At 36.3% G+C, this 25,498-nt stretch overlaps 1 protein-coding gene across 2 annotated transcripts; it reads left to right on the top strand.

Annotated features, from left to right (window-relative positions):
• Positions 1-1,065: 1,065 nt before the first annotated feature.
• LOC308677196 (DNA ligase 1-like) lies at positions 1,066-25,461 on the top strand. Of its 2 annotated transcripts, XM_081343387.1 has the most exons (27): positions 1,066-1,198; positions 4,591-4,681; positions 6,133-6,219; positions 6,450-6,594; positions 6,903-7,014; positions 8,399-8,503; positions 9,031-9,186; positions 10,962-11,082; positions 15,107-15,205; positions 15,839-15,895; positions 15,983-16,155; positions 16,423-16,589; positions 17,033-17,109; positions 17,406-17,497; positions 18,402-18,501; positions 19,286-19,371; positions 19,700-19,815; positions 19,903-19,998; positions 20,182-20,292; positions 20,600-20,671; positions 20,851-20,995; positions 21,321-21,403; positions 21,745-21,897; positions 22,601-22,654; positions 22,849-22,992; positions 24,676-24,768; positions 25,245-25,461. In XM_081343387.1, exons 2-27 carry the CDS (start codon positions 4,665-4,667, stop codon positions 25,317-25,319), a joined length of 2,736 nt encoding a protein of 911 aa, XP_081199513.1. In that variant the 5' UTR covers positions 1,066-1,198; positions 4,591-4,664; the 3' UTR covers positions 25,320-25,461. The 2 variants fall into 2 exon arrangements, with proteins under 2 accessions (XP_081199513.1, XP_081199514.1); XM_081343388.1 differs by lacking the exon at positions 9,031-9,186.
• The last annotated feature ends 37 nt before the right edge of the window (positions 25,462-25,498 follow it).

Below are 25,498 nucleotides of genomic sequence, written 5' to 3'. Positions count from 1 at the left end.
AAAGTGTACACATACATAACACACATTAAGCATAGTATATACAACATATGTATAGACCTACGCCCTTACATATAAGTAACATAAATATTAATCACTGTCCATCTTGAATACATAATGGAAGGAGGAAATCACCCCAAACTTTCCCCCAAAAAACATAGCAAAACCTCTCTCTTCTTTCTGGCTCTTGGGGATCAGGTGCCAACCTCAGGGCCTTTCAGGTTGACTTTTGATTTAAAGGGCCAATTTCTCTCCTCTAGTAGATAAATGAGTACCACTTCAATAGGAAAAACCTAGCTGGCTTTGTGTGTGTGCAGAGCGGAAGCCGACACTAGCCCTGGCCAGACACAAAGCAACACAACATGAGGCGAGACCAGCGGAGGAGCCTGGAAGAGACAAGAACCCCAGCACCGCTAGTCATTTGTTGCACGCTAGTTGGCTTCAGAGATGCACCAAGGATAGGCACACAAGTGCCTAACATACTGAAATAGCAATTTAGGCTGACAGGATTGCATTGTGTTTAGCATTTGTAGATTTCCCTGACATTGTGTGCCATTTGCTAAATAAACAAATCACCACTGTGCAGCAGTATTGAAATGAGATGAGAAAGGGCAAAGGTTTGTGAACTTCCAAGGCTGAGAGCCAAACACTTTTATTAGGTCATCCCACAGGTGCTGTTTCAGGAAGCAACTGGACTTTGTTTTTCTTTGAAGACGTTTCGTTTCTCATCCAATAAGCTTCTTCAGCTCCGAAGAAGCTTCTTGGATGAGAAGTGAAACGTCTTCAAAGTCCAGTTGCTCCTAAAAAAACTACCTTTGGGACAACCATAACCTGGATGAATGAGAATCTTTATAGATACTTCTATCAGGCTTTCCAACCCCAGTTCTTTCCCCTCTCTCGTCTTCCTCCCAAACATGACCTTTTTCTGAATGCAATCTCAGTAATCTCCCAAGTTCTTTCTGGTAACAGAAATGAGCGAGACTTTTTCAAGCAGGACATCATTTCCCAGCAGGCTTGGGGAAGTTTACGAAAGAAAACGAGGGACATTTTATGGAGTTTATAAGGCGTCGAGGACCTATGACGTCAGGATCCGCTCGCTGGTGTATGTTTTTTCCCGCCGATAGCTAGCTTGCTTTTTCGCGCGAAAAAGAAAATGGGCGGGATGTTACTAGGTGAGGGAGAGACATTGAAGCTGAGACAGGTAATTCTTTTTCGCTTTGCGCGCGCTTACCCCCGCTGCGGGGCTGCCGAGGGAGCTTTCGTGCGACGGGGGGGGATATTTTTGGCGGGAATAATTTCTGCGTCCAGGATAGAACGGGATGTGAGAGATTCCTCTGTAAATCGCAGAGAAGGAAATGGTGGGAAAGCTCCCCTTATTAACTGTTCTTGTGGATAGCACTTCCTCCCTACGCACCACAGATACACACCTACCTCTTTTTTCCCTCTAAATATAGGCGAGACTTTAGAATATTGTTATATGTATTGGCTCTTCTGTCCCTATAGTGGCTGCAGGACAGGTCAACGAGGGGAAAAACGGAGGCAAGCTAAATAACAGAGAGAGCTACCCATTCCTTTCAAAAAGAAATATTAGTCCCCAAGGATCCTTTTTCTAATGTTATTCTATTTGTACGCTCTTGTGTAAACTACTGTGGCAAATTTTATGGGAAGGATATGGAGTGTGATATTTTTAAAGCAAATTGATATAAAACAGCTGGTCTTATATTATGAAGATGAGTTAAAAGAGGAGAGAAGCAGCATTGCAAAACATCGAAAAGGTGTTTTCAGAGTTAGTTCCTTGCTGTATGATCTGTGGGATTTTATTTCTTCCCTTGTTTTTGCATATATATTTCCAAATGTGTGTTAAATGAAATAAAATCTAGTGGCTCTATGCAATTATTTGTCTTGCAGATCTGCAGTTATTAAAAAATGCTGTGTTGAGAGAAATGGAAGAAAGACTATGAATGTGTATTTATTGCATATATAATGCTAGACAATAGTAATTTAGTAATATTTATGCCCTGTGAACCGCCCTGAGTCCCTTTGGGAGAAGGGCGGTATAAAAATCTCAATAAATCTAAATCTAATCTAAATCTAAATTTCTTTCACATGCTTGCTATGTAAATATTGTGTAAATATTAACATGGAATAGAAGAATGGTTTAGAAAGCCCCTTAAACTTTTATCTGCTGGTATGGCAAATATTTTAAATTATTATTATTATTATTATTATTATTATTATTATTATTATTATTATTATTATTATTATTATTATTATTATCATTATTATTATTATTATTATTATTATTATTATTTAATTTCTTTACCGCCCTTCTCCCGAAGGACTCAGGGCGGTGTACAGGGCAATACAATAAAATACAACATACAAAATTTAAAAAATATTAAATATTACAGCCCAATTCAATACAATTAATACAATAACATTAAAATACCCCTAAACCCATCAGACCAGGCCGGCTTGTTCAAATAAATATGTTTTTAGGTCATGTCGGAAGGAGCGAAGGTCGGGAGCCATCCGGAGCTCCAATAGTTTGATGCAGAAGAAAAGCCTTTACATTTTAATAGTTCCAGAGATTTTAGACATTTACTACATTCACTAAATTCCAACAGCATTAGTGCCAATAATCATAGCAGTTTTTAGTCTACAGTAGAATACAAATGCAACCTAGCTCTCAGCAGTGCTGTTCTAGCGGAGGAAATTAGGAGGAAGTATAATAACTGCTTGAGTTCTTGGAGGAAGGAATCTAATAATGTCATACTATGCAATAGGCTAGTGCCGATATTACTGGTATCATAGACTAGAACTTAGCAACAATCCAGGTAAAGGATGTCTTTAATTAATTTCCCAGGGTACTGGCACAAAGCTTCTGAATCAAACTATTTGCTACTGGAGGCCATCTTAAATATCATAACCACCCTCATAACCAATATTCCATCAGATTTGAATGACCCATCCCCCAAACCTCTTTCATCTGAATGCCTATGATTCCTTTTTACAACTGATCTTTTAGAACACTATATCTTAAACTTTTCTCTCTCACCCTTTCCCACTTTGAATAGTTATAGAGGATGCTAAAATATTTTTCGTTTGTATGGGTTATATACTGCTCAAAAAAATAAAGGGAACACAAGATAAGACATCCTACTATTAAATACAGTACATTGTGTTGTTTAAGTGTTCCCTTTATTTTTTTGTTGTTTAAGTGTTGCCTTTATTTGAGCAGTATATTTATCAATTTTTACCATGTTAAATATTAAAATTGATGCATTCACTGCCACTATTACTTTTCACAATTATTTGATGACATTTAACATTGTTATTTTTTTAACATAGGCTGGCAAATAATTTTCATTTTGCAGACCCCTAACAGGACTTGGGGGACTTAGAATTATACTTTGAGAAACACTGTCTTAGAATATAACTAACTAATGCTCCAAATAAAATGACACCTCCAATTTAATCGAAATAGAGCAGCATGTTGACATCGTACACAAAGCATATGGAAGGAATCAAGTTACCTGGTTCTAGCTTACCTATCTCCACATTTTTGTTGTTTCAGTTTTGATGAAAGAATGTAGAAAACTGTGGACATGCATGTCAAATTGTAATACTATGGTTTAAAATTTAAATTGAATTGAAATTTATGACTTTAAAGAGAGTTGAGCACTTCTCTGTTCTACAACTCAAGCAATCCTGCAAAAGATGCTATTTTAACATCTTCATTGCGGTTTTGTTTCACAAATGTTTAAAAACTGCTCCCTAGAAAGTTACTTGTTCCCCATTGTCAAGGGCTGTAAAATTATCCATTTTATGGATGAGATCTGCAACAGCTCACACTTGACCTGTCCAATGAGAAATAATATTGAAAAGATTTTGCAGGCAGCTTCCACAAAATAAAAATAAAACTGTAGATATATAATTTTGTGTTTCCAGTCATTAAATATTTTTATGTATAATAACAGGAATAATAATTAAGGGAGATTAAAGAAGCTGAGAAAAGGTGCCTGAGAGGAAGATTGATAGCATTCTTCAAAATCTGAAAGGCAGGACATAGAACAATAAATTAGAGAAAAGTAAATTCTTCAAATGTTAGAAGTGGAACCAACCAGAAGTAGAGAAATAGCAGTTTCTGCTCCATTACATGCATTCAAGCAGATGCTAAATAGCTATCTTTATAAGTATGCCTGTGTTGAGCAGGGGGTGGGTTTGATGGGCTTAAAATCAACCTGCTATGCTTCTAAAAGTAGAACCAAAGAGCAGCCCTCCTGAATCAAGCTAAGATCCACCTTACACGATTACCGGTATTTTTTTCTTCACATTAACCAACAAGGGACTTCTGAGGTAGAGAAAGAGATGAGCTGTTCTTTTTCTTTTGAAAGTGGTATATGGAGGCATCATATCCCAAAGCCAAAAGAAACATTAGGTCTTCCAAAAACTTGATACACACCTTTCATGAATTTATTCAGTCTTCTTTTAAAGCCATCCAAGTTTGCCATCGCTACATCTTGTTGGAATTCCAAAGGTCACATTTTTACACAGCTCAAATTCAATCTGCCATCTCTTATTTTCTTTCAGCTGTATCATATGAGAAAATAGGATATAACTATTTTGTGGAACTGGTGAGCTAAGGAAAAATCCAGATCTCTACAATGCAAAGCAACATAAGGTATGTGACAGCATGCCATCTTTAAGCAAATAAAGTTTGCTTTATTGAAAATTGGAAATTTTCATTTCTGGTGTGCAAGACAGACATTTAAAACTGCGGGGTGAAGTGTTTGACTATGAAATGATTTTTCTGGACTGAACAGCATTACCATTTTAAGAACAAATACTAACAATTTCTTGAAATACGTAAAAGGAACATATCAGCAATTAAAATACTTAACAAATAAGTTTTCAAGCAACACTTGTTTATTGATTTGTTTATATTTATGTGGCCATAAACTCAAGCAGTGCCACCCAGTGGCTTACAAGAAAGAACCCCAAATAAGACAAACAGTTTTCAGGCATAGGAAAGTGTATCATCTTTTGAAAAATATATAGATGTAGTATTGTTTTTTGTCTTTCTTGAAGACCAGAACTTCCTTTGGGAGAAATTAGTTGAGCTGTGTGCTCACTATGAGCAGGAACAATGCCAAAGTATTGGCACCCTGTCTTCTTCATTAGTAATTGGGCAAAGCCAGACATATTAATGTTTCCAAAGGGTTTCTTTTTAATTAAAGAGTGATTTTAAAAAAATATTATGGCTGGTCACAGTCAGATTTTTAGACTGGATTTGGTATTTTTATCCACCTATTAAATACTTCCCAAGGACCTAGGATAGGCAGATCTTGTCTGATTATCATTACAGAATGTAAGATGTTCCATGTAAAACAATGTTTTGCAATTGGTTTTGTAAGAGTTGATGGTGTTCAAGTGGTGCTCCAATTCTTTTGGGATTAAACCCAAGTTGCCTCTTAATATTGTTTCTATCTATCCATTTTATCTGTTTTCTTTTGCCACAATTGTTCTACATCTATTTGCTGGTCTTTGTATTTTGGGATTTTCTCCAGTTTGATCTCTTCTCTTCTGTACTACAGTGTCCACTATCCAGACTTTTTTGTCTTTCTTATTGACAGTTAAGTCTGGGCTGTTATGTGGCAGGTGTTAGTTTGTTTCAGTTCTAAAGTCCCAGAGCACTTTAGTTTCCTCATTTTCTTTTACTTTGCCTATTTTGTGGTCCTACCAGTTCTTGCTTGCAGGCAAATGGTGTTTCCTGCAGATATTCCAATACACAATTGTTACCATTTTGTCATGCCATTGTTTCTAGTTAGTTTGTGCAATCTTACAGCTGCTGGGTGGATTCACCATTTCTTCAACTTCTTTGCAGAGGCAGCATTTGCTACTGCTATTATATATATACTTATCCTGCCCTTTTATTTAGGTACGCTTTTTCATTCTCTATCTTAAGCTATCTACCGGTATGTATTTGCTTTATTATGGAAACTTCTGGCTTTTTGAACTGGAAAGCTGCCAGAAACTAAGATATCATTCTGTCTCTTGTAAAAATTATTATGCGCTCTGCAGCCCTGAGAATGAGGAAGAATACGTAAACCATGTTTATTTATGTCTGAGCAGATCATTCTTCCAGCCTCTGGCACGAATAAAGTCTGAAAAAGAAAAAGCAGAAGACAGCCACACGGAAGATGTGCTTATTTCACAAAAGTGAGTTACTTATGTACTCATACACCAAGCTGCAAAGTCTATTCATCATCTTAGGCAATCTTGAAATGATTCTTGTACCAAATCTTCAAAGAATACTGATTTTGAATACACAGTCCTTGCAACTGAAAAATCTGTATTTTTCTACAACTGACTTTTAACCAATATATACAATAAATAATAAATAGGATATTTAGTAGTTCAGTAATTAATGCTAAATACTTTGTTCTCAGGAAATTAATAAATGGTTCAGAACTGTCTGAAGACTTCCCAGTGAATTCTGCATCAAAAAAAGTTGCTAAGGTCCTTAAGAGTGATGATGAAGAAGATTCTGTGGAATTAGATGGAAAGGATGCACAAGCAGATGACAACAAGTTGGTAAGTCAGGTCCTATAACATCCTAATATTTGACTCATGAAGAACTCTTTGACCTCTTAATGCAGATTTTCTGATTTTATTTTTAAAATGTATTTTTATTTGTGATTGCCCAGAGTTGTTGGGAGTTGGGTTTCTCATTTAACTTCAGTTGTAGCACATACATAGATTGCTCTTATCAGACTAGCATAAAAGTTATAATAAATACTGATTTGTTCCTCTTTTATTGTAATGTTCAATCCAAGATGTATGATTGTCTGTGGTTATTTTTTCTGTCAATACTTTGTCAGTTAGTAATTATCTCTTTTTAGAGCCCTGACTGTGTTTCTGAGCAAAAGATCTCTGAAGAGAGCATCTCTCCAAGTACCAGCCCAACTACCACCAATTCAACCACATCTTTCAGTATCCCAAGGCGCAAAACTGGTAAGTTCACCCTCTTGATCATCCAACTCAGAAAAGTTTGTGTACAAGAAACCATTTCAATATCTTTGCTCTATAGGTACTTTAATTCTAACATTGTTATTTTATGCAGTCCTAATAGAATTAGGAAGTCTTGAACTTATAGTTCTGGTTTTACAGTAGACAGCTTTCTACAACTTTTCATGTTTTTGAGGAATCTGAAGTCCATCCAAGTTGCAGAAAGCTGGATGAGAATGGAACCTTAATGACTGACCCCATCAAATCAGTTTGGCTCAATTTGATTTTGATAGAGGGTTATTTTTAATGCCTGACATTTATTATAGACCCCTCATTTCATCAAGCGTGGTGTATTAGAAATGTCAACAAGCAGTGCTACGCACCCTCACCAGCTTCATTGTGATAGCTCTGGCATAAGAAAGCAGATTGAAGTCTTAGCTTTCTTGAAACTATTCTAACGCGTAGTCTACAACGGAGGTTGCCTATGAAAATATAACTCGCTCTCAGAAAATCATAATTATATTGATTCATAGAAACTTCCCAAATCCCAGTCCTCAATCAGCAATTAATCTATTAAGTATAATGGAGAAATGTTCTTTGAATTTTTAGAAATGTGGAAAGTTGTCCTTATCATTTGAATGTTAATTGTACCCTGCACTGATAAAATCTACTATTTAGTAATATCTGCTAGTACTTCTTCTGTAGTCCCCAGAAACCACTAGCAGAGACATTAGGCATCATTTCCTTCCTTAAGTACCCCAAATAACCTTTGAATAATATAGGATAACATTGCCTTGCTCACTTTTTAAATTAAGCTCTCAACATTTTTACACAAAGCCCAATCCAGAATTGAGGCCTACTTCCCTGCTTCTTCCAACTTCCTGTTTTTGCTACTTAGAAATATGTGCATTGAGTTCTAGAAAGCAAAACTTTGAGGAAGATCAGAAAAGCAGAAGAAATTCACACTGTCCATCTAGAACAGGCATGTCAAACTTGCGACATCACATGATGTCACACAACATATCAGTGACCTTTTCCCCATTGCCGACAGTGGGGTGGGGGTGGTTTCAGTATGATGCATCCAGCCCGTGGGCCAGCATTTTGACATGCCTGATCTAGAATAACGAGGTTTTGTGTGGTATTCTGTAGATATCCTTTTATCATTTAACTACTTTCTTGATCTGTATCTTACCACTTTTGTAAATCTTTTCTGCTCAAGTTAAGACATCCTTTTGATCAAGAAATTACATAGGCAGGACTTTTGATATTAATTAAATACAGCATATCAAGTCTATGATCTCTTATTTGCTTTAAGTGAAGTAAAAGTTTCCTAATCGTTGGGAAAAGTAGTGCCAGTTTAACTGCAAATAAAATTTACTTTTACCTTTAGCCCGCAAGCAACTCTCTAAACGTAAACCACAGGAAGATGACAACAGTTATAATTTCCATGAAAGCCGCAGTACCAAACGATGGAAGGAAGAGCTTGATAGAGATGGTGAGCCCCTTATTGTCTGTTTATTAGAACACAATGGTTAATATGAGGGAATCAAAAGGGGACTGGAATAACTCAATGACTTGCTATTGAGTCTTCTGGAATGAAAGTGGCTATCAGACAAGACAGTAGGAAAATGGTCTAAAATACTGGATATAACTGTTGTTGTTTTTTAGAAGTAAATTTTTTCTGAATTACTTCTGTGTTAATATAGTTTACCCAGTTAGAGATTAAGCTTAATTTTTAATTTTTCGTTTGCAATATATTTTTTGACAAAAAAATAATATAGTGTAGAGTCCAGTCATGTTTGTCAATGCTTATATGAATTTGCCCTGTCTTCCGATGTTCTGTAGGCTTTTCAAGTTCAAAATATTGTTCTCTAAATGTTTTTTTCACAGAAGTTGTCTGCAGCTATCTTGGGTATCAAAAAGCAAGTCAAAGCAAACTTGAGTTGAAATGGGTTAGGCTTTAAAACATAGTTACGTTTTCTACAGATGATGTTCAACATTTGGTTTCTGCTTTATATATAGATTCTAAAGATAAAACTAATGAGAAACCCATTGATGTGGAAGAAGCGAAAAGTGAAAATGCAAAATTGGTGCAGCATAAAACAGACAGAAATGCAAAGGAAAAAGAAATCTCAGATTCCTCTAAGCCATCCAGCAAGTCCATTTCTAGTTTTTTTGGTATGTTTAAATGTACCACCATTTCTGCATTGGAGTAAGAGCAGTGAAATAACCAAGATTATCATTAGGGGTTTGTATATCTAAGCTGGCATCTTGTTGTTTTATGTTGCATCTTATTTTGTCACATGCTGAAAGAATGGTTTCATGTATTGCTTTCAACATGGAAAGGATCTTTTCCTGGTCTTCATATTCTCTTAATAGTGTATTAAGTTGAAGATTTTAAAATCAGACGTTAAAAATGATTTTATAACGAGGTATGGGACCTCTATTTCACGTATTATAGGTGGTCTTTGTAGTAGAAGTTGTTTGTCAAGTAAGATTTTATACTCCAAGGTATTCCATCATCTCATGTAATAACAAATGTTTCTCATATAAAGAAATAGGAAAGCAATTTCCCACGTATAGCTCTGAAAGTCAGTAAATGTTTACATTCATAGTTCAAACAGGCCAATTATGCCACTCAGAAATTCTCTTTACAACTGAATTTCTCAAAGGTGGTATCTATCAAGGTCGAAAGAGTTTTATCTGAGGTCTGGGCTTCAAGCCAAGTCTCTTTTAGGCAATAACAAGTTGTAATAATACAGTTGTAATACTTCGCCACAAGATGTCACCAATGCCGTTTAAAGCTTTTTAAGTCCAAAATTTTTATAATCCTTTTTCCAGTTTTATTTCTTTTTTGTAAAAAAACAAAAACAAAAGTGTTCAGTAAAAATAAGAAAACTTTTGGTCCCAAATTTCAGAAACATATAAATCCAATTAGATTAAAATTTTTCTTATAGTGCTTTAACTACCCTGGGTAGTCAGTTGCTGCTGTTCTTAGAGGGTGGGGTAGAAATTCCCTTCCCTCTTTCCTCACAGGGGAAAAAATACTTTGGGCAGCTTTTACAGGAAAAGAAAATACTTAAAAAAGAGCCTTGGTGGAGCAGTGGGCTAATGCCTCCTTAAGTAACACCAGCTGCCTGCAATTAGTGCAGGTTCGCATCCCACCAGGCTCAAGGTTGACTCAGTCTTCCATCCTTCCGAGGTAGGTAAAATGAGGACCCAGATTGTTGGGGGCAATTAAGCTGACTTTGTAATAATGCCGCTTGGGGTGTGTGTGAAAGCCCTAATAAGCAGGCATATACATAGAATGAAGGCTACTGCTAATCTTGTAAGCCGCCCTGAGTCTTCGGAGAAGGGCGGGATATAAATGGAATTAAAATTAAAAATTAAAGAGAAGATCAGATCTCGCCCAGTTTCATCTGCATTGCTTTAGAAGTGCCGGATGGTAAGTTTGACTTCGGCTGTCAGCAGCTTAGTGACGAACCATATTTCTATGGCCGGTCTTTCTTCCGCCGGTTTGGAGGGCTGCCCCGGATCAAGCAGGGGTCCCCTCCTTGCTCGTCGCCCCTACAGAGCAACTTTCAACCCTTTCTAGGGTCCCCCAGCGGAACGAAATCGAATGCGGAAGACAGAGCTCACCTTCCAGCGTCCATAGCCACGATGGCAAACCGGAAGTCTTGATATGACCTTTCTTGTTGCATTCATTAAGCAATATATCACATGACTGTAGTTTGCAACCTTCCCAGCCGGTTTCCCCATTGTCTGCTTGCTGAAAGCTGGCTGGGAAAGTTGCAGATAGCAATTACATTATAACAGGATACTGCAAAAATTGTAAATGTGAGGATTGATCACAAGTCACTTTTAAACATCGTGATAGTTTCAAATAGTTGGTAAAATAATGGTCTTAAGTCAAGAATTACTGGAGTGCCTTTGTGTTGTATTTTTACTTTCAGCTCCCAAGAAAAGTTCTGTGAAAATAGAAAAGAAGCAAACAACTGTAGTATCAGAAAACATGGCAGTACCAAAGTGTCTTAATAATGTTAATAATGATGAGTCCAACAGCATCACTGACAAGTAAGTGATTCAAAGAGGGCTCTGTTTCATATTTATCTTGGGACTACATTAGTATTCCAAAGGATAAGGTAAGTAAGCAGAAGATCACAGTACTTCATGCTTTTTGTCCAGAAAGGATTTAACAATTCTTACCAAATCAGAAAATTATTTCAAGGAAAACCAATGTGAGTGATAATGTTACAAAGAGGGAACAAAGTATAAAATGTTTTATCCATTAATAAGTACTATGAAAATGATAAATATTTATTATTTATGAATATAATTACAGTAATCTAAAGACATTTGGAGAAACGTCTGTATCTAAATAGTCAGATAAAGAGATTTTATATTGCAGAAACTCAATTTCTAGTGTAAAGGTAAAGGTAAAGGTTCCCCCGCACATGCGTGCTAGTCGTTTCCGACTCTAGGGGCCGGTGCTCATCTCCGTTTCATAGCCGAAGAGCCAGCGCTTGTCCGAGGACGTCTCCGTGGTCATGTGGCCAGCATGACTAGACACCAAAGGCGCACGGAACGCTGTTACCTTCCCACCGTAGTGGTCCCTATTTTTCTACTTGCATTTTTACGTGCTTTCGAACTGCTAGGTGGGCAGAAGCTGGGACGAGTAACAGGCGCTCACTCTGCTACACGGCACTCGGGATTCGACCCGCCAAACTGCCGACCTTCCGATCGACAAGTTCAGCGTCCTAACCCACTGAGCCACCGCATCCCCTAATTTCTAGTGTAGAAGATGATAAAATGAAAATAAGACTATAACTGAATCGAGTGTAACTTCCTACAAAATAAGAGTGCATAGATTTTTGGCTTCCAGTTTTGCGCAGTAGTACAAGTAGCCGAGGGATTGCGGGGCTCCTCACTCTATGGCCGATTCTTTTCTGTTGGGGACCCTAAAGTTGCCCCGGACAGGCAACAAGGGAGGGAAGCCCTGCCGACTGCAGAGAGACTAGTCGATCTGGTTGTTCGGGGAAAGCCCTCCAGAAACCAGCAGAAGAAAGGCTAGCTTCACTCCAGAATCTAGCCCAAGCTACAAGCAGCCAAAGCCAAAAAGAACTAAATTAAGCTTGATCATAAACAGCATGTTTGGAACTGGGTAAGAATACCAATTCTCTTTCTTCTACTTGATATTTGATTTCCTGGGGGAAAAAACCCAAGAAGCAACAATCCTCCAAAAGTGAGAAGGAGGGGGACTCTTGCCCCACCCTCCCACAGAAGGAAGGAATTAAACTTTTATGGGGGACAGAAATATATTGAAATGAAATGAATATAAGACTTAAATCTGGATAAGTTTGAAATTGGTGGAATTTGTTAAGATTTTCCTTTCAAAAGATTATTGATGAAAACAGAAGAAAGTAAATGTTTTGAAAACTGAAAAAACGAACTGGGGCTGACATCTAGTGGTGGATGAAAATATACAACTGTAGTTGCTCTAATACAAGAATTGACAGAAAGCCCAGTAAAAGATAACTTGTTTTTGTGATCTTCAATAACTAAACAGAGAACAGCTGCAACAAAAGGAACATATTTTGGGCTATTTATAAGGCAAGAACTATAAACTTTAGGGGAAAAATTGACCTTCCTGGATTATAAATAATTCTAGAATTGTGACTCTAAAGCTGTTTGCAGAGAAAGGAAAATTTTGATTTTTGGCTATCATGGAACATCAGATACCTGCAGAAAGAACATATCAAGAAAAAACAAATATCTTCCAGGAGGAAATGTATGCTATGTTGCAACTAATTCAAACGACAATGATTTCAAACCACGAGGAAATTAAAAACAACTTTGAAAATATAAATAAACACATCTTCAATTTAACCTTTCCACAAAAAAACTCTCAGAAAATAAAAAATAGAGAGAGATCAGATAAAGCAGACAAGTGAATATAAACCAGAGGAAAGAGATTTAAAGATGGAACTCAACAATGGAAGGAATTATGACTTAACCCAGGCAGAGAAAAACTTTTAGGAAATATTGGACATGGAAAAGATAACCTATACGTCAAGATTGCAAAATAAGTCTGAGGACAAGAAAAAAGATTTGACAAAATGGATTATAGAGCTGTCAGAACTATGAGAATTTGAGAGACAAAAAATAATAAAGAGAAATTAAGAGAGAAAGAAAAAAGATTTCCAATGAATACAAACAGGCCAAACCTTCCCACAAAAACATTTTACTGGATTTATCTCTTGTACCTACAAGACTACAGGAAGACTTTTTGGTCCAGCAGGGCATACTGATTTGGCAAAAAAGGGGCTAAAGTTAGAATTAAGAAATTGGATGATGGGACTTGTCAGATGGAATATTTAAAGATTAAACATTTGTTTGAATATGGTTAAAAATAGAAAAATTCTAGATATAAATGTATTTTAGTTTAAAAGGCATGGGGACCTTAAGTAATATAGTATTTTTTTCTGATGTGAGAAATATAAAAATGTTGGGATGGTTTATATGAGGGAAATGTTTTAGATATTTAAGTGTAATTGATCTTGAGAAAATCTCAATTGATTAATGTTCTGAATAGACTCCAAAGATTAGATGATTGAATTTATTGGATGGAATATTTAAATATTAAACATTTGTTTGAATATGGTTAAAAAGAATAAAAAAAATATATATAAATGTATTTTAGCTTAAGAAGGACATGTTTTTCAAGTAGTATATTCCTTTTTTTCTCTTTTTTTAAGATGAGAAATGTAAAATTGTTGGGATGAGGAAAAAGATTTAATACTTAAGTGTAATTAACTGAGAAAATCTTAACTGGTAAGAATGTTTTGAACATTGTGGGGAAAACAAATCTAAATAAGAACCTTGAAAGCAGGATTTATGATGAGGTAATTAAGATGGTCACTTAGAAAAGCTTTATATTGATGTTAAATAGAAAAATGTTTATATTCAATTGTTATCTATCAAAATATTAAGAAATGTACTAATTCAAAGTTGGTAAAAGAATATTATTGGAAAAAGAGAAAATCAAAGAAAACTACTATATGGATTATGGAATTATAGAAACTAATTGTTATGGATTGTTTTTAAATGTAAACCCAGACAACACGCTGTTTACCAAATATTAAGGTGACTGCTAAAAAATCAATAAAATAATATTTTTTTTAAAAAAAGAATGCATAGCTTTTCTTTGCAGCACAGGACCAGGCCTCTATAGATTCTTTTACATTATGCAAAGAAAAATTAAATTGAAACCACAGCTCAGTTCTCCAAAGTTTCCTCTCTAATTTTCCCCCCAACTTACATGGGAATGTAATGAACCAGGTTAAACGGTCTCTTCCCCAGCATGGCTTCATTGTTCATGTACTATTTTTGAAATAAGAGCTATTGAAATTTTCTATATAGTAAACATGTCAAGCAAAATATAGATAGCCTTATTCTGGCTGAACTATTTCCCAATCTGTCTTTATGTATCTGAATATTATTGTAAAAGAACGTCTCCAATATTATCTTTACTGTGTTGACAAGCAGAGAAAAGGTATACATGATTTTTATGTGTATTTAAAATATTTTTTCTGCCTGATTTTACTGGTGGGATGATTGTCTTACTGTAATCATCTTTTCATGTCAGTGGCTAGCAGGTTTACTGATTTGATTTTATAAAATGTACTTCATTTGAAAACATTTGGCTCCTACTTTGTTGTTGTTGTTGTTAGCTGCGAAGTCGTGTCCGACCCATCGCGACCCTATGGACAACATTCCTCCAGACCTTCCTGTCCTCTACCATCTTCTGGAGTCCAGGCTCCTACTTAGATTAGCCTTAATACCAATTTGTAAAAAATGTTGCAATGATTCTCCAGGCCTTAAGAAAGTATGAAAATTTATCAGTCTGGATTCTCGTTTTACCAATTTCCGAAGGCTGAATCAACCCTGAGCCAGTCAAGATCAAACTCCTGGCTATGGGCAGAGGTAGCCTGCAATACTGCATTCTAACCACTATGGCTCCTAAATCTTAAAAAATATCAATTGGTCATTTTGTGTAGGATAACTACATACTGTGTATTTTCTGCCTCTGCTTTTACAGTTTACTCAAGCCATCAGTTACACTTGAGCCTGCAGAATACAATCCTACAAAGAGCACTTATCATCCTGTTCGTGATGCTTGCTGGAGCCCTGGCCAAAAGTGAGTGCCATTGCTTCTTTTAAAAATTTATCTCCTATTATTCAAGCACCAATGGACATTTCCTATCTGTTTTCATGTTAGTCAGTCTTGTTGTAAGCTTCATTATAGAATCATGTTAAATTACTGTATTAACTATCTCATGTCCTAAACCAAGATTGTTATTTAAGACCTGTGAACAGTGTATCTCGTCTTCCAGCCATAGTTATCATCTCACAGTTATTTAATATAAACTGGCTTTTGTTTAGAATAAAATTATTATAATCAAGCTACTATTTTTTCTAAATCACAAGAGTCTATTGATCAGCATTATTAGTTGTTATGGCTTAGCATTATATATGTGAGCCCACCAAATCATGCCTTATTTAACAGTCATAATACTTTTTAAAAATCATAGCTTATCACAATATGCAAGTCCAATTGAACAAAATAGATAGAATTTAGTACTGATTTTTGAGACAGAGGAGGTCCTTTTTAAGATTTTGGCATTCTTTTTCACTTACTGCTATTTTTTAGCAAATTCAGGAGATATAATATATGCAAAGAGAAGAAAGTTCACTTTGTTCTACTACTTCTGGATGATGCATTTCAGTTTCACAGTTTTAAATGTCGCTGTTATGCTAATTCTTTTGATAGGATACCATACATGGCTGTGGCTCGTACTTTTGAATTTATTGAGGAAGAATCTGCCCGGTAAGATGCCTTGCTACATATTACAGAATAAGGATAGTTGTAGCATTCAGTCTTGTCTTCAAAAATCATACATCTCTTTCTTTCTAGGTTGAAAATTATAGAGACCCTAAGCAATCTCTTTCGTTCTGCAATTGTCCTATCTCCACAAGACCTGCTTCCCTGTGTCTACCTCTGTCTCAATCGGTTAGGTCCAGCATATGAGGGCCTAGAATTAGGCATTGGCAAAACCATCCTCATGAAAGCTCTGGCCCAGGCCACAGGTGAGTCTGTCCATTTATAATCTTCTTAGGAGAAGTAACATTAGGCAATAGCTGCCAATAGAACAAACACTAGTACGCTCTTGTAATAAAGTTGAACATTTTGAATCTTATCTGAAAAGATGAAGGTACTAAGAAACGAATAGCACGCATGTGCGGGGGAACTTTTACCTTTACCTTTTTACTAAGAATTAATAATAAATTAGTCTCAGGGTTTTTTTATTTTTATTTTAAAAAAAACATGATTATATGGTCTCGTCTTCTCTCTAGGTCGCCAATTGGACCAAATCAAGGCAGAGGCAGCAGAGAAGGGAGATTTAGGTTTAGTTGCTGAAAACAGTCGCACAACACAAGGAACTGTGTTTGCTCCACCCAAACTTGGTGCTGCTGCTGTCTTTGGCAAACTCCAAGCAATTGGTCATATGGCAGGAAGCTCTGTAAGTAATGAGTGAAAGGAGATTAACAGTTCTGGAACAGAGCTGACTGTATTGATTTATTAGGTGATATAGCAAGGGTTCAATTGATTAAATGTCATATATGATATTAACTTTCATGTTTATCTGGCACAAATATTTGATGTTATAATTTCTGAAAACAGTAATAGAATACTAGCTTGGAGGAAGATAGAGTTTCTGAAAGCATCATCCAGAAAAATTTATTTTCAACCCTTATGCTTATCTGCCAAAAAAGTAGGTTGGTTGTAAAACTATTTTCTGAAATGCCCTGTCTCATCCTGTATGTATGGGAAGAGCCTTTTTTGTGAGGTTGCTCTCATTATATGGAATGCAATTTTCTAAAAGTTACTATCCCTAGTTATCCTTCCTCCTTTTCTATACCCCCTATACATTTGAAATTTTATTTCTGTTTCTTTTTTCCTCAGTCTATGAAAAAGAAAATTGACATTATCAAATCTTTGTTTGTTGCATGTCGCCATTCAGAGGCTCGTTATATGGCTCGGTAAGTGCAGTTATCCTTGTAGCACAATTGTTCTCCTTGTCCCACTTCAATATACCCACATTATATTCCTAAAATGATGTGTCTTGATATTTAGTTTGCATTATCTCCATTGATTTCCTAAACTCTATTACAATCATTATTTCTTCTACATTACTGTTGGTTAGTGGCAAACTCTTAGTATTCTATTTCTCAGTGTTCTTGCTTCCATCAAACACAAAGTGACGCATATATAAAGTCTCCTTCAGCCATCAATATAACTTCTTCAGTATTGTAATAAAGTTTTTTGTGCATTGCAGGTCCCTAGAAGGAAAGTTACGGATTGGGCTAGCGGAGCAGTCTGTCCTCTCGGCTCTTGCCCAGGCAGCATCACTCACTCCCCCAGGACAAAGTGAGTTTGGTTTGCAAATGGGAAATAGCACTAATGCTGACTGAAGGGAAATTTAAGGAGTTCTGTCCAATACATAGGAATACCTGATTGGCATTTTAGTGCAAAAGAGTTGAATATATTTAGAACCATCTAGGAAGCTGGTGTCATCCATAGGACAGGAAGTTTGTATTCTCTATTGAATCAGAGTTAATTAAAAGGTATAAGCTATTTTTATTATTGTTAAATAATTCAGAATTTGAAGATTTCAGTCAGAGAACAAAAAATACAATTAGTCATTAACAAATGTAGCAGTACCTTGCAACATGATTTTAGGGGCATGGGGAGCATATTCAGTCTCTCTTAAAAAAAATCAAATAGTACTCTTATTTCTAAAAATCCATGGCATTTAGTATATAAGTAATCCTCACTTACCAACCACTCATTCACTGGCCATTTGAATTAATGAAAGTGCTATAAATAAAAACTTGTGATTGGTCCTCAGTCATATGATTACAATTCAGGTGCTTGGGAACCGGCGGACATTTACAATTGTCACAGCATCCTTCAGTGAAGTGATGGTTGTTGTAACTTTCACAGCTAACTTCTGACAAGCAAAGTCAGTGAGGAAATAGGCAGCAAGTCAGAGTGACATGACATTCTGCTTAATGACCTGTGGTGATTCACTTAAAGACTTCAAATGGAATTGACATCATAAGTCAGCATAGTCATGTGACATTGTGCGTAACAACCACTCCACTTAGCAACAGAGTTCCCAGTCCCTATTGCATTATTTCTTTGAATTAATGGTCAGTCCCAGTGAAGTATTCTGTACTTTCACAGTAAGCATACAAAATGTGCACATCTTAACTAAAGGAATTCAATCGTTAATATGTAAGTTAGTATGCATATATTCTTCCCCTTCTAGAATTTCCGCCAGATGTTTTGGATGCTGCAAAGGGCAAATCTGCAGATGCACGCAAAGCTTGGCTGGATGAAAGGGCCTTGATAGTTAAGCAGGCCTTCTGGTGAATATTATTTGTATTAATAAATTAGTCATAATGTCTTTCCATTGCCCCTATCAGTTTTCATAAACTGCAATAGGTAAAGTCCCAGACAGTACTAAATGCTACTGTGTATCTGGCTTCAATCATGTCATTCTTGTTTTTTAACTAGTAAAGAAAAATTTGTGAATAGATAAAAAAGGAAAGCTGAGCAATTATGTTTTCACTTTCTCTCAAGTAGTTTTCTGTCTAATTCAGTCAATACATACTTATGTATAAATTTTCCTTTTGTCTTTTTGTTTTGATTGTATAATTGCTGGGAAACACCCAGCCAGGTAATAGGAGAGATCAAGTGGAGAATTAGCCTTATGTCCTTATGCAGCCGCAAGTGACTTAAGTTTAACCCTTCCTAGGTTCCATGGAACCTTATCTGTTTGTTCCCAAGGGAAGGCAAGCAGTCTGGGAGATTAAGTAGCACACAATAAAGTAGTCAACATGAACTTTTCATGTCTGGATCCAGTTGCTGTACCTGACATAGCTGGAATGCTGTCAGATTTTTTCCCCCTGTAATGATTTATGTTCTCACTGAGCTGTCTAGAACTTTTTAAAAAAGGCAGGAAAGTGCCAAAAAAAGCCCCAATGGAGCCTTATAGAATATTAAAGGAATAGTATTAGCTTGAATCATTTGTGAATTAATAGCCTAGGACTGTGAACAATCAAAAACCACTACAAACATTAGATTATTTATATTTTTAGCTAGCCAAAATCTAGTCACAGATCTCTGCAATTTTAATTTATTTGTTTTCAGTGAACTACCAAATTATGACATCATTGTACCTGTCCTTTTGGAGCATGGTGTGGAGAGCTTGCCTCAGTATTGCAAGATCACTCCAGGTATTTTTAAATTATTTTAGTGGGAGAGGGGCACTTGATAAATCAGGAATCTATTCCTTAAACAGAACTAGCACTTCTCCAAAAGCGTTTGCTATAGCATTTTCATCTTAAAAAGAAAACAGATTCTATTCCTTATGGTGGTTTGCACTTTAAAGTACAGATTGTCAATAAAATGATTTAATAAAAAATCAGTATTCTACAACATACTTATAATTACTTTCTTCTCCTTAATCATTTCATGTTTGCTACCTTTCTCTTAGATTTTACTGTGCAATGAGTCAGACATTCAGTTACTGCAAATCCCAGCTTTGTGTATTTTCTCCAACAGGGATTCCCCTGAAGCCCATGCTGGCTCACCCAACCAAAGGAATTGGGGAGGTATTAAAGCGTTTTGAAGAAGCAGCTTTCACTTGTGAATACAAATATGATGGGGAGCGGGCACAGGTAACAATGTTTGGTGTGAACAAAGAAGAGAAACTTCTATTCTCCTTTCCATTTGTTGTTCAGTGTTAACTCTTTCTTTCCATACAGATCCACATTCTAGAGAATGGAGAAGTACATATTTATAGCCGAAACCAAGAGAACAACACAACAAAGTACCCTGATATTGTCACCCGTGTTCCCAAGGTGCGATTGCTTTTAGAAATGTAACAACAAGAAGAGAGCAACATGGAGATGATTTTGCTGGTACAAGAGCAATTTCAGTAGTCAGTGGGTCTCCTGCAGGAGGAATGCTTTAAAGAATGGTACAGGATCGAGAATTTACAGCATGCAGAAATTCAGTTGTATTAAACTTATATTCTTGTGCAGGTGAAAAACAGCACTGTGAAATCATGCATTTTGGATGCAGAGGCAGTGGCCTGGGACCCTGTTGCAAAACAGATCCTTCCATTCCAAGTATTGACCACTCGCAAGCGCAAGGTAAAACATCACTGGATGGTTCTAGAATGTGTTAATCAAACACAATCTATAATCCTTTCTTTAGGGCATATCATAACTAGAGTGAAACGTATTACTTTTTAGATAATGGGGGGAGGAGAGGTGAAAGATACCATATATTGGGAAGTCTAATTTTTGAAAATAAAATACTATAGCGAAGAAATATTTTTCTTCTAACAGCTATTAAAATGTAAAAATCATGCAAATAAAATTAGACCAGAAATGTTTTAATTAGTATTCTGTGGTATAAATATCTAGCCTTCCTTTTCCCTTTGGCATTGTTCTTTAGGATGTGGATGCTGCAGAAATCCGAGTGCAAGTTTGTATATATGCATTCGACATGCTCTACCTTAATGGAACGGTAAGTCTAACAAATGTATTTCTCTAAAAATGAATGGTTGATGCTTTATAGTAATCTTGCCTCTTATTCTGTCTTTCTGCATCATCAATTCTTTTTATAATTACCTCTGTATTTTCCTTACTCTCTTGAAGTCCCTGCTTGGTACCTTCTTTTTAAATATATAATTATCTGCATTTTAGTCTTTAGTCCAGAAACCTCTGTCTCAGCGCCGGACCTTACTGCATAATTCTTTCACTGAGGTTGAAGGCCAATTCCTTTTTGCCACTTCCATGGACACTAGTAATGTTGATGAGATAGCAGAATTTCTGGAACGCTCTATCAAAGGTATTGTGTAGCTGATACATATGTTTCTTTTAGTATTATTCTCATAAAACTCAACCTTCTGTTGAGCATCAAATGAAAGCCAATATTGCAGAGTCTTAACATTTATAAGAATGATGTTTACCATCTTAACTTTGTACCTCTATGGATTTGTTTGTTTATTTTTGATTTATTGCCCATCTCTTTCAGAAATGGACAAGCTAGGGTCAGTGCAGCTGTGAGAATAAAAAAGTGAAACATTTGTTTATTTCAACCCTAAGCTTTTTAGAATAGTAAAATTGGATAATAACATGCTACAGAAGATAATAAATTGTTTTGCCTTCCTCAGATTCATGTGAAGGGTTAATGGTGAAAACACTGGAAGTGGATGCCACATATGAAATTGCAAAGAGGTCACACAATTGGCGGAAGGTAAGAACTGAATGCTTACTTAGCCTTAAATACTATGTGATACAATTGCTTAACTGTGCTGATTTGTGGCAGGATTGGAGTTTGTGACCCCTTCCCCAAATTGCCCATGTTCTTTTTTCAAGGATGGGTGGTATTTTATTTGCCATTTTACTTGTTTCTCAGTTTGAATAAAAGAGCCCAGAATGGTCAGGAATAAGGAATGCAAATAATAAAAGTTTTATTCCAAATTATTTTCCCCTACTTAACATTCGCCTTCCAGTACTAGAAAAACCTGTCTAGATGTTGGTTCTGTCCCTGTTCAGCAGTTGACTTACTCCATTAATACCTGTTTCCCATGCCAGCTTAAAAAAGATTATCTGGAAGGTGTTGGTGACACCCTTGACCTGGTGGTGATTGGTGCCTACTTGGGCAAGGGCAAACGCGCAGGCACGTATGGAGGTTTCCTTCTAGCATGTTATGATGAGGAAAGTGAAGAGTTCCAGAGCATCTGCAAAGTAAGAATTTTAGACTAGCACTTTTAAGAGATTTTGATTATTGATTTACAGGTTATAAACTTTTGGTACTGAATAGCATCAGTTGCCCTGACCTTAATTGTGGAAGAGGATTGTGTGTACCTTTGAGTCAGTCTTGTCTCAATGACAAGTCTTTGCAGTTTTCTTGGCAACATTTAGTGCTCAGTCACTGGAGATTTTCAGGGGGGAAAAAAGAACAGCCATTTGTCCAGGATGGTCTGAAAATTCCTGCATTGGGTGTGGGGAGGGAGGGGGCTGTAATGGAAGATTTCCAAGATCCTTCCAAACCTACAATATTGTTTTTGAAAAGTGATTTGCTGTTGCCTTTTTTCCTAGGGCTGAGCAAGAGTGTCAAAATTACTCAGCTGGTTTTGTGGCTAAGGCAGGATTAGAATGCATGGTGTCCTAGTTTTTAGCCTAGTGTTTTTTACCACTAGACCAAAATGGCCCTGCCCATTCTAATTAGAATCTATAAAATGAGATTGCTGTAATGACAGTTTATCTTACTGGGATAAAGAAGGGGAAAACTACCAGTACTACAAAGGAAACACACAGTAAATAATAACTGAAGTATAAAATTGGTAGCTTTTATATTTTCCATACTATGTTTCCTTGTCCCTCAAGACAAATGATAGACATTTAGTTATTTGTATCTAATTGCCACTTACCCTTTATCCCTTCTCAGATTGGCACTGGATTCTCGGATGAGGACTTAGAGAGACTCCATAGCTCACTCAAGGTAGGACTGCAAAACAAAAAGCTCAATACTGGGTTTGAAATAGCCCATTTTGAACTGGAAATGGCCTATCATACAAGATGTTCAGAGGATTTGGGCTGTATTTCAGGTTCTGTGTCAAAAAGTATGCTATATGTGAGGTAGAATGTTTCAAGAGGGTCACATATTCTTACTACTCACCATAGTCTGCATTACAGGACTACGTGATTCCAAAGCCACGACCATACTATCGTTGGGGTAGAACAGCTGAACCTGATCACTGGTTGGAAGCCCAGCATGTTTGGGAAGTGAAGTCTGCTGATTTATCCATTTCTCCCATCCACAGAGCAGCATCAGGTTTGGTGAGTGATGGGTGACATTGGAAGGCATCTATGTATTTATAGCAAGGACTTAATTTGTACGTACTGTAAATACTGTATAAACTGTTAATTGGCTATCATTACTAGGAAATATTTTGAGATCACAGTTCTCTGGCAGTATTAGTTCAGTATTCTGTAGCAATTTCAACACATTTTCAGCATTTTCTAAGGAAAATTTCTAACATCTTCAGCTGTTGAAATGGCATTTTAAAATTAGAAATGTCTGTTACTGTTATAATTTGTATAGGCCCTAATTACTGGAACAATTTAGTTTACTTTTATATAAAAGGTACAAATGTTTAACTTGTAATGCATATATTTAAATATAAGTAACAACTGTTCACTAATCTATACTGTAAGGAAATGAAGGAGAACTGTATTGTGGGTGATCAGGCTGTAATCTCAAAGTTTAAATTTTATTTGATGGTTTGAATGTGTAAAATTACCATAATTATGTATGTTTTTGATACTCAATTTGAAATACTACATTTCCAAATGCTGTAGGGTACAAAATGACTGGGTAGAAAAAAAATAAAACACTAAATAACGGTTTACAATGGGAATTGAGATTGGGCACTAAGTGGTGCAGTCATAAAACGCGACATCATGTGATCATGTCACTTAGCAATGTCCATTCCAGCACTTCCTGGTTGCCATCATTAAGCAAATCCCCCCCCCCCCAATTAAGCAAAGATATATATTTTCAACCTCCTGCCAGCTTCCCTATTGATTTTGCTTGTAGGAAGCCAGCAAAGGCCACAAATGATGATCATGAGACTGTAGCACACTGCAACGTCATAATCGCAAGTCGGCACCAAGCATGCAGGTTGCAATCACATGACTGAAGATGCTGCAATGGCCAGAACTTCAGTGACAAGTCATAAGTGCCGCTTGTTCAGCTCTATCACAACTTTGGTCACTGAATGATCATTAAGAACCACCTGTAATGGGGAAATAACTTTAGAATTTGCTCTTAACCTAATGTAACTTTATTAATGCTAGAAGCATGTTCAAGGATTTGGTAAGATCTGGTGGATTTGAAGCCCTTTGCACAACTCATAAACTCAAAGCCTTTCCAAGAGACTTCAGATCTCATTGTTTCAGAAACTAGTGAAGTCATTTTGGTAGTGCTGGTTTTTCTCCTCTAACAAATCATATAGTGCGTGCCTCGAAAATGATCAATGAGTGTTTCTGATCTCATAAGCATCTCACCTCTGCTGTTACACATGCCAAAGTATGTAAATTTACAGGCTATGTATTACATTATAATATTTCAGTCTGTGCCATAGATAAATAAGGTTTTGCAAAGTTGAAACAATAAATACTATTATCGCCAATGCCTTAATAAATTTTTATATTTGAATATGGTTGCTTCAGTATAGTGTGTGTGTGTGTGTGTGTGTGTGTGTGTGTGAGAGAGAGAGAGAGAGAGAGAGAGAGAGAGAGAGAGAGAGAGAGAGAGAGATACCAAAGTTGCCCCCAGAAGTTATAGCCTTGTGAATGGATTAAATAGTAATTGGATTTTTAAAGATCTAGTTATCTTTGCTAACAAAAGAAATTACAGGGAAGGGACATAGTAATTAACCATTTCTCTTCACTGCCCAAAAAACACCCTTTTGAAGGAGGCTTTATGAAACTTCAAGGATAATTTATTATTCCATGCAGGTGGATGAAGAAAAGGGCATCTCCTTACGTTTTCCCAGATTCCAGCGCACCCGAGATGATAAGAAACCAGAGGAAGCCACTAGCAGTTCTCAGGTAAAGATGGCAAGATATCTATATATAAATTCAATTAGTATAAATGAATCAGCCAAGAATTGTTTTCAGTATATGCAAAGTTGGATTCATGTCCTTTTGTATTATTACCTGTAATCATGAAAAGACAGACTAAGTAATTTTTGAAGTCTAGGGCTGTTTTTTTGTGTTTTTTAATAGTGTTTTGCTGAAAGTGCTAAAAGAGGCAAATGTGGGCATGGACAACATTCCCATCCTTTTGGATTGAGCTTCAGATTACCCACATTGTTCAATTCTCTAAATGAAAAAATTGGCATGGGGTGGGGTTCATGGTAAAATAGAAGTGTGTGTGTGTGTGTGTGTGTGAGAGAGAGAGAGAGAGAGAGAGAGAGAGAGAGAGAGAGAGAGAGATAAGCAGGTAAGCAAACTACAACTTTAGGACAAGAGACCATCCTACAATTTTTATGTACAAATATTCAGCCACCTTTCTCTTAATACAGGTAGCTGAACTTTATCGGATGCAGCAGCAGATCCAAAATCAACTGTCACTGGAAAAAGATTATGATTTCTACTAATAATAAAGTTTTTCTATTTGAAGTTTTTTGGCATGAGGTCATAGTACTGAACATAACTGATGTGTGTTAAGTTTGGGATAGAGTAAAATGGCAACTGTTGTTTCCCAGCTGAATGAATTTCTTTGATCAGGTATGAAACTTAAGTTGGTGATAGTGTATAAATAAACCTTGATATTTTT

Source organism: Vipera berus (genome assembly GCF_964194415.1).
Source record: "Vipera berus genome assembly, chromosome: Z".
Lineage (NCBI taxonomy): Eukaryota > Metazoa > Chordata > Lepidosauria > Squamata > Viperidae > Vipera > Vipera berus.
This window is presented reverse-complemented; position numbering and strand designations above follow the sequence as displayed.

Excerpts from the sequence above, each read along its gene's own strand:
- LOC308677196 (XM_081343387.1), top strand. Across the intron at positions 20,293-20,599 it reads TGACCACTCGCAAGCGCAAG|GATGTGGATGCTGCAGAAAT; the intron begins GTAAAACATCAC and ends ATTGTTCTTTAG. Across the intron at positions 21,898-22,600 it reads AGTTCCAGAGCATCTGCAAA|ATTGGCACTGGATTCTCGGA; the intron begins GTAAGAATTTTA and ends ATCCCTTCTCAG.